This window comes from Aquarana catesbeiana, linkage group LG13 (genome assembly GCF_042186555.1).
Source record: "Aquarana catesbeiana isolate 2022-GZ linkage group LG13, ASM4218655v1, whole genome shotgun sequence".
Taxonomy (NCBI): Eukaryota; Metazoa; Chordata; class Amphibia; order Anura; family Ranidae; genus Aquarana; species Aquarana catesbeiana.
This window is the reverse complement of record NC_133336.1, coordinates 95,218,757-95,228,373: the sequence shown is the minus strand read 5'-3', so window position 1 is coordinate 95,228,373 and position 9,617 is coordinate 95,218,757. Positions and strand designations below refer to the sequence as shown.

General features: G+C 41.0%; 1 protein-coding gene across 1 annotated transcript in view; it reads right to left on the bottom strand.

Annotated features, from left to right (window-relative positions):
• Positions 1-240: 240 nt before the first annotated feature.
• The window catches only part of RALGAPA1 (Ral GTPase activating protein catalytic subunit alpha 1), a 474,136-nt gene continuing 464,759 nt past the window's right edge, over positions 241-9,617 (bottom strand). The window contains 1 exon segment of the mRNA XM_073610203.1: positions 241-2,910. Within this exon segment, the coding sequence (XP_073466304.1) occupies positions 2,765-2,910 (146 nt within the window). The 3' untranslated portion in view covers positions 241-2,764.

Genomic DNA, 9,617 nt, shown 5'->3' with positions numbered 1-9,617 from the left:
CACTGACAAAATTTAAAACCAACGCTCCCAAAAACAAGGAACCAAGATGAAAATATAAATATAAAAAAATGACACATACATCAATATTTGTGTTCTGCCATAAGGCAATGAACACCAGTAACAACAGAGTGGGCCTGTGGAAAATGAGCCTTGGCCAGAGGGCCACTAAACTGGACAGCAGCACAATTTTCTGAATGGCCCAAAAATCTTTACATGGATATTAAAACAGTACATTGAATATTTTAATGAAAAGGGAGTTTACATTTATTTTTGTGAGACAAATGAAAGCATTCAACCATAGGAATATTCATGTCTTAAGAGAAATCGTGGTAAGCAATGTTACAAAAAGGCAAAATAAATAAAACATAAAATAATGCTGGAATGGCAGAAAATAAAAATATCCATGAAAGCTGTCTGTATATGAAATCATAACATTACGTCCTCACAAGGACCCAACCCCTGGAAGATCAACGCCCAGAGCCAAATAAGGCTGTGCCAATGCAACAGGGAACAGCTTGGAAACTTAAAGGTAGGAAAATTATTTAGGCACTAGTGCCCTTTGAGCTTCATGCAATAAAGGTAATACATGACCAGATTCACTCTATATTGAAATGTCACCAATCCGTGTTCAGTCCTTTGGCATATCTTGAGAAGGTGCAATATATTTTTAAAGAGACCTCAAAAGCTTACCTAGAAGAGAATTAGAGAACCTGGTTTGAGTGCCTCATGAAACCACCAGCTTGCACCCCAATCTCCCTCTCTACCAGATCTTGGATCCACTTAAAGCACAGTTGTGCATTGTCCATGCAGGGAATATCAACAGGACTACTTTTATAGGGTACCCCACCAGCAGCACATACGCAACTTCCTTTGCTTCACAGTGATCAAAGAAATATATGGGATACTTCTGGGCATAGAGGGCATGTGACTTACCCTCCCAAATGACCACAGTGTTTGACTGCTGAGGACTGAGCAACAACAAGATTCCTCAGACTTATATAAGCTCCAGGCCTCTCTCCAATCCCATTGAACAAGCACAGAAATGGAAGAGGTATAGAAATGTAAATATGTGAAGCTGGTAGAGCGGTCTTAATAAGTAAACCAGTTCATTTGGCCCACATAAAAACTTCCAATTAGTGTGGAGATGAGGTGTTCTGCACCCAGAACTTTCCACCAGTGGATCAGAGTACCAAAGTTGGAAACAAACTTTTCTCAATTTACTGAATAAATACATTCAAGGTTAGCCTGGAGCCATCTCTTAATTATTAAGGGTGGGACAGGGTTCTGACAGCCTTAGGCTAAAGGATTCAAATGGTTTACCAAGGGCCACTTTTTATATAGATTTCATGATAAACAATTCAGTTGTGTGTAATCACAGCATTCAAGTGACCCTGCCACTATAGAAAATTGTTTATGGCCCACCTGTTAAGGAAGACAGGGCATACCTAACTTTCCTGCAGTCAGTGTGGTCAAAGTCTAATCCGATACTGAGAAACTGTCTGTTGAAGTCTGAAAGGGAAATCAACATTTTTGAGAGTATAAATATTCTGGGTCCCCCACAGCTATCACAGGTTCATCTTGCTGAATTCTATGTCCCTACTGTATCCTGTAATGGGTGGAGGTCAGAGGGAAGAACCAGTGAGAACTGCAGGAGACCGAGCAGATTGACTCTCCTGGGAAACGCCTCTTTTCGTTCAGACTTCATCAGAAGATTTTTCAGGATCAGGGCAGAGTTCCACGGCATGGGCAACTTGATAGTTGATTATTTACGGCATTCTTTTACAGATGAGCTTTAAATTATTTTCTATAGCAACAGGGTTGCTTTGACATTTTACATTGCATATACAAGTCGATGTGTAAAAAAAACATCTGTGACCACAAGAAGTTTAATCAACTTTGATTTTAGCATATAAAAGCATAACAAAACCTTAAAGGGCACTTGCTTGTGAAAGGGTTGACCCTCTCTTGGAAAGAAGAGGAAACACAGACGCCCCTTCACTGCTCCTCTACATAATCACACACACAGGACCATCAAAAAAGGATGCCTAATTAAAATTACACCGCTATATTTCTTGATGTCAGGCCAGTGAAAGGAATATTATTTATATATGTATATGCATATATTTATATATAATAAAATAATACATGTATAAAAATATTACGTGAATAGTTGTGTTACATTTAATATTTATCCTGGAATATTGGGTTTCATTGGACCAAGACAAAAAAACCCCACTGTATATAGATATTGCTAAATAATATATATAGTTTAAAAACTGTATTCTTATGGGATTTTTTTTATGATGGTCCAAAGAAAAGTCAAAACCAGCTAGAACAAATGATAATAGGCAAGAATAATGTCAATAAATATACAACAAAGAGGGTGCAAAATTAGAGTAAAAACATCAGCCAGATTCATCATAAAAAACAAAACAAAAAAATAATTGTTGTAGAATGATAAAAGCTGCTAAGATATACATATGGCACCCTGCATTGTACATAACATAAAAAAAAAAAAAAACAAAAGAAAAGAAAAAAAAACACAGTCTGAGGCTAAAAATTTAAATTATATCTAAAAGTCCAGTGTTATTCACTCAAATAAAATAGAAGTGTGAAACAAAAACAAAAAAGTAAGATAAAAAGCACAGGGAGCATGATTTTGGCACAAAAGCCAAAGTGAATGTGTGGTGCCTGCCTTTTTCCACAGAGGCCATTGCCCACGATAAATAAACTCATCTGGACAAGCCGAAGACAAAGACAAAAGCTAGGTCTTGTTTGCAGAGCCAGAGGAGCGCCGTAGCTTAATGGACATGCGGCTTTTGCTGGTCCGTGGCGACATAGGGGATGCCAATTCTGAGCCATCACCCTGAGTCAGTAAGATCTCGTTCTGCTCATCTGTTGGGCAAACAGCTGCAAAATAAGACAAGACAAACATCAGGCTGCATTCAAAGATAACAGAATCACAGATAGCAATTATAAAGTTTTCACATGAAAGCGAACCTATGGCTAAATTATGACTGTGCCATATACTTGGTATAATAAAAATGCAGGACCTTACTTTATGCAGTTCAGTCTTCGGTGACACTCGCTTAAAGTGATATAAAAAAGGGCAGATTATTATTTTTTTTTTTTGTTAAATAAACATACCTGCTCTTTGCAGTGGTTTTGCACAGCTCAGCCCCGATCCTTCCATTCTTGGGTCCCCCACTGGTGCTCCTGACCCCTCTCTCCTTCCAAGTGCCTTTATAGCAAGCAGCTTGCTATGAGGGCACACGCGCAAGCTCACTCCTGAGCCACTGCTGTGCGTCCATTCACACATGCAGCATGGCTCAGCCCTGCCCCTTCTGACAAGTTTTCCTGACAACAACAGGTAAAAAAGATGACAGAGGAGGAAGCTCCAGCACATTCAAAGGACAGTCCACTCAAGAGCATGCGGGTATTAAACCTAAATATCTTTATTGATTATCCCAGTAAAAACAGTGTTACTATCCAAAAACCATTAATTAAAAATAGGACAGAAAGTCCTACACAGCACTGGTGGCCACCGATGTTTTCCACATACATAAATCACTCATGCATCCATACACACTTCAGCTTATTGAAAAGACCCGGGTCTGATGTATATTTCATTTACTTCCCAGATAAAGTTTATGAATAGATTTATTATTGCCGCTTCGGTCCTTACTGAATAAAGTGCAGGTGCTGGTGATTAGCAAGATATCCGTCCGGATATTGATAATGAGGAAAAACAGACTTCAATGTATGGCAGGTTGGTAAATTAATAATTAGATAAATGGATGAAGTGTCCCCGTTTGGCCGGCTATATATCAGCAGTTGGAAAACAAGAAAATATATTAGGTAAGGAAACAAACGGCAGATAGCAATATATGGTGTGCCTCCGTATATGTTGGAGCACTACAGAGCTCACCGTTTGACGTCTTCAACCAAAGAGTTCCAAGATCCAGAGAGGACTGCGATAGCCGCCTTGTCTCGGTGTGGGGGAGCAGACATGCGGTGTGCTCGCCCGTACTGACAGGAGCTGTTGTTTCCGGGTCTTCCGTGGGGAAGTATGGTGTGTCAGAGGGTTCACGAAATGTTCCGCGCTAGGTCTGTAGGTTTACCAGGGGAAGCGCTTAGTCCCAGTATTCACCGCAGGGCTCAACCCGCCATCTTGGAAAGTTCTCAGGTCGCTTCTGTATGTGCAAAAGTTGATTCCTCATTTATGTGTGGAGATCCATGTCCCACCAGTGCACAGGTTAGACGCTTACGCGTTTCACTTGTTGCCAAGCTTCTTCAGAGCATATGCAATACCCACGGCTAGGTGCTTAAATAGCCTGCCGATTGATGTTTAATTTGCGTTAATTATTGCCAGCACCTGGGCATTGCAGACTAACCTAAATTCACATTCACTGCTAGTGCAATCACACACATATGTACAGCTGTGTTTTAAGATTCAGATGGAACGTCAGTAACTTATTAATAAAAGGTTCCTCCAGATACTACAACCTCAATCTAATTGGTTCATGTATGGCCCAAAAATAAACATCAAATAAGAAAAAAAGGGGCAAATTGTTAACTCCTGTTATTTAAAGATTGTATCAAAACATTATTACCATTGTATAGAGCTGAAAAAGCTATTTTCTGAAATAAGATTGCTATTGTTACATTGTCAGCAATACATTACCCAGAAGCCTGCAGCTACAATCTAGTCAGCTCATATGTGGTATCAATAAGAGATTTGGAAAGTTGGACATACCATATGTGGGTTGTCAACATTTCATTATCCACATATGGTATTGATCTTAATATATCTCAGCATAGGGGAGGTTAGTCTGCAATGCCCAGGTGCTGGCAATAATTAACGCAAATTAAACATCAATCGGCAGGCTATTTAAGCACCTAGCCGTGGGTACTGCATATGCTCTGAAGAAGCTTGGCAACAAGTGCAACGCGTAAGTGTCTAACCTGTGCACTGGTGGGACATGGATCTCCACACATAAATGAGGAATCAACTTTTGCACATACAGAAGCGACCTGAGAACTTTCCAAGATGGCAGGTTGAGCCCTGCGGTGAATACTGGGACTAAGCGCTTCCCCTGGTAAACCTACAGACCTAGCGCGGAACATTTCGTGAACCCTCTGACACACCGTACTTCCCCACGGAAGACCCGGAAAAAACAGCTCCTGTCAGTACGGGCGAGCACACCGCATGTCTGCTCCCCCACACCGAGACAAGGCGGCTATCGCAGTCCTCTATGGATCTTGGAACTCTTTGGTTGAAGACGTCAAACGGTGAGCTCTGTAGTGCTCCAACATATACAGAGGCACACCATATATTGCTATCTGCCGTTTGTTTCCTTACCTAATATATTTTCTTGTTTTCCAACTGCTGATATATAGCCGGCCAAACGGGGACACTTCATCCATTTATCTAATTATAATTTACCAACCTGCCATACATTGAAGTCTGTTTTTCCTCATTATCAATATCCGGACGGATATCTTGCTAATCACCAGCACCTGCACTTTATTCAGTAAGGACCGAAGCGGCAATAATAAATCTATTCATAAACTTTATCTGGGAAGTAAATGAAATATACATCAGACCCGGGTCTTTTCAATAAGCTGAAGTGTGTATGGATGCATGAATGATTTATGTATGTGGAAAACATCGGTGGCCACCAGTGCTGTGTAGGACTTTCTGTCCTATTTTTAATTAATGGTTTTTGGATAGTAACACTGTTTTTACTGGGATAATCAATAAAGATATTTAGGTTTAATACCCGCATGCTCTTGAGTGGACTGTCCTTTGAAGGTTCTCTCCTTCTCCTCTTCTCTTTACATATGTTCATTTGGTCCCTAGAGCAACCATTTTTGATTGTTGATCACCTATTGTTATTCCAATCAATAATGGACTAGTGGTATAAGGGGTATTATTATACAGGTTGGCAATTATTGGCCAATAAAACTAACCCTGACTATACCCTCAAACCTACCTTGGATGAATGTAAGGTGTTCCACTCTCCTCTTTCTCTTTATATGCATAAATATAGGATTTGACTTCCTTTCTGGACCCTTAATCTCCATATCCCATGAGTGTTACCATCCAATCCATGGTTTTTATATCACTTACGATTGTATATCTGTGGTATAGGATTTAGATTCAACCTCTATGTATATCTAATTGGTCTGCGATTCTACTACCTAAGTATTTCTCCAGACTGACCCTTCTTTTCTTTTTCCCATTCCTCCCCAGCTTTTTCTTCTCTCCTTTTCCCCTTCTCCTCCCCCCCCTCCCTCCCTTTCTCTCCCTTCTTCCCTTCCTTTCCTCTCTGTTCCCTTCTTTTCCTCCCCCCCCCCCCCCCCCCCTCCCCCTCATTTTTTCTTCCCCCCTCTCTTCCCTTTCACCTCTATCCACTTCTGAAAAATGGCTTATCTCCTGGCGGATGAGATTGATTTGGAGATACAATCCGCATTTACTAATGAATCCTCAGTAACACCTGGTGGTGATGATAACCTTAAAAGATTGTTTAAGAACCATAAAAAACTCACAATAAAGTATCTTAACAGGAAATGGGACATTTCATCACTGAAGTCCCATATTGAACATAAAGTCATACCTAGAGGGTTAAGAGAAAAGGTGGCACCAGCCGGCCACCTACATACACCACGGTTTTTGGAAAAATGGAAACAAAGTTGCCTGGAACGTGGCCTAGCTGTTTTACACATGATTATTGATGAAGAACAAATACAATTAGATGAAATAAAAAAGAGATCGATATCAGTGTACAGCTGCTAGAACCATATAAAAATGATCAGGACTTTAATAAATATAATGACCTCCTTAAAAAGGAGGTTGAAAAAACTCAAAAAACTCTCAAATCTACCAAACAGGAAAAGTTCAAACAGAACCTTCTTGACTGGGAGAAGGGAGATATTTTTGATCCTACAGTACCTCGAGGGAGAAGTAGATCACGTAGGGGTAGAAGAAATCGATCAGGTATGTCAAGATCAAGATACTCCTCTACAGATAGTGAATCTGAGCAGCCTGAAAAAACGGTTGTTTTTTTTAGACCAGGAAGGGGATATTATCCCCAAAGCAGGCACGCAGCAAATCACATCCATGACCAAATCCCAGGCCCAAACCAACAGGGGAAACCAGGGAAAAGGAAAAGAAGGAAGAGGAAACCAAAGGGAACTCAGGTCGGGTCACGCAAACTCTAGACAGCCAACAAAGGTCAAAAAACCAATCTTTAGAAAAACCACAACTAGACCTAAAAGTGGTTAATCTGTCCAAATTCCCTCTTAACCATCATCACATCTCCTTATTACAAAAGGGCCTATCCTTCTCTCCCACCACCACGATGAGTGAATTTGAGGTTTTTAAAGATATTAATTTATTTTTGAGGAAACTGATTTTCAGATATTGGCATGCGAATAGGGGTACCCAACGTACTGAAATGGATCAATTGGAGAAACAGGAGCGGGACTCGCTTGAGGCTCTAATTGCTCTTCTAGATGAAAATCAAGAGTATGAACTAGAAGCTGAAACCACACAAACATCACCTAGTTGTCCCCGTCCATCACAGTTGGTAATAAAATCCCAAAAAATGCCACCCCTTTCTAAACACAGACATATCCAATTTTTTCTTGAACAGGTTAAAAGGGACCTCACTGAGATTAATTGGAAATATAGAGGACAAGACAATCTTACTCGGCAGGAAAGGAGAGCCCTAAAAGAATTGGAGGATGCAAAAGACAGTTATAAAAGCAAGTGATAAAGGAGGCAATATGGTCCTTATGTCACACACTATGTATGAGGAACAAACTATGCGTCTCCTCCGTGATGAGACCACCTACTTGAGGTTACATCAAAACCCCTTCCCCCAAATGGTGATAGATCTTAATTTTAAGCTTCAGTTAGCTCAGGAGGCTGGTCTTATCATCAAAAGAGAATGTAAATATCTTAGTGTCAGTGAGTTCAACATTCCTACTCTCTATACTATTCCTAAACTCCATAAGTCCATTACCGACCCTCCGGGGAGACCGATAGTATCGGCTGTCAAGAGTCCCCTCGAGAGGGTCGGTAAATATGTGGACTCACTGATCAAAGAGTTAGTACAAGACCTACCGTCATTCATTCAGGATACACGGGATGTTTTGGGGAGACTGGAGGATATATCTTTACCAAAGGGGATACTACTTGTCGGTATCGACGTGGAGTCGTTGTATACGTTGATACCGCACAGATGGGGCCTCAGAGCAACACAATTCTTTTTGGATGATAGATTCCCACTGTTGGCAGGACAAAACGAATTTATAGTTGAACTTCTGCAATTCATGCTGGAGAACAATTACTTTCAGTTTCTCGGAATATACTACAAACAAGTTAGGGGCACTTCGATGGGAGCCCCTTGGGCTCCCTCATATGCCTGTTTACATCTGGGCCTATGGGAACTCGAATGCGTGTACCCCTCGTCGATGTACCTCGGCCACTGTCGTTTGTGGCTGAGGTACATCGATGATGTGATCATGCTTTGGGACGGTTCACCGACAGAATTGGTATGATTCATAGATGAACTTAACGAGAACGATCGAAACATCAGGCTGACATATACATATGATGCTAATAGTCTGTCATTTCTAGATCTTACTGTATTTGTAAAAAATGGTAAACTACATACAAAAACCTTTAGAAAGGACACAGCGGCCAACACTTTGCTATTGGCATCAAGCCACCATCCCATCCCCCTAAAACAAGGAATTCCAGTGGGTCAGTTCCTCCGCGCAAGAAGAAATTGCTCGGAGGAAGCTGACTTCCACAGGGAAATACACGATCTCTATGGGAGATTTCGTGATCGTGGCTACTCACATGCATGCATCAGACGGGCTAAAAAAAGAGCCCTACATACCAATAGATCATCTCTACTGATGAAACAGACTAAAAAAGAAAGAGAAAAAGAAAAAACCTCAAGCCATCCTCCTTTAAGGATCATCACTAAGTTCGGCGCACAGTGGGACCAGATTAAGGAAGTGCTGGGTCGCCACTGGCACATTCTGTCTGAAGCCCCCATTTTGGGTAACCTTGTAAGTAATAAGCCGCTGCTCACTGCTCGTAGAGCAACTAATTTGAGGGATCGTCTGGTGCATTCCGAGTATAATAGACCCAAAAAACGTAATTGGCTGACCGATCTTCCACCTCTTAAGGGTATGTACCCCTGTGGTAGATGCCATGTGTGCAGATATGTGGATCGAACGGATGTGTTCGCCAGCTCTGACGGAAAAAGACAATTTGGAATTAACAGTTTCATAAACTGTACAACCACACGGGTAATTTATATGATAACGTGCCCGTGTGGTCTCATCTATGTCGGTAAGACCAAAAGAGAATTAAAAATCAGAGCTGGCGAGCACATCCAGAGCATCCTTAATAAGGATGATGATCGACCTTTATCTCTGCATTTTCTTGTTAAACATGGGGGCAAACCAGACGGCCTGAAGTGTAAAGGCATCTATAGACTCAATTTGCCCCACAGACGTGGAGATTTTGATAGGATATTGTATCAAAAGGAGAAGATGTGGATTTTCTATTTAAATAGTATGCAGCCCCTTGGATT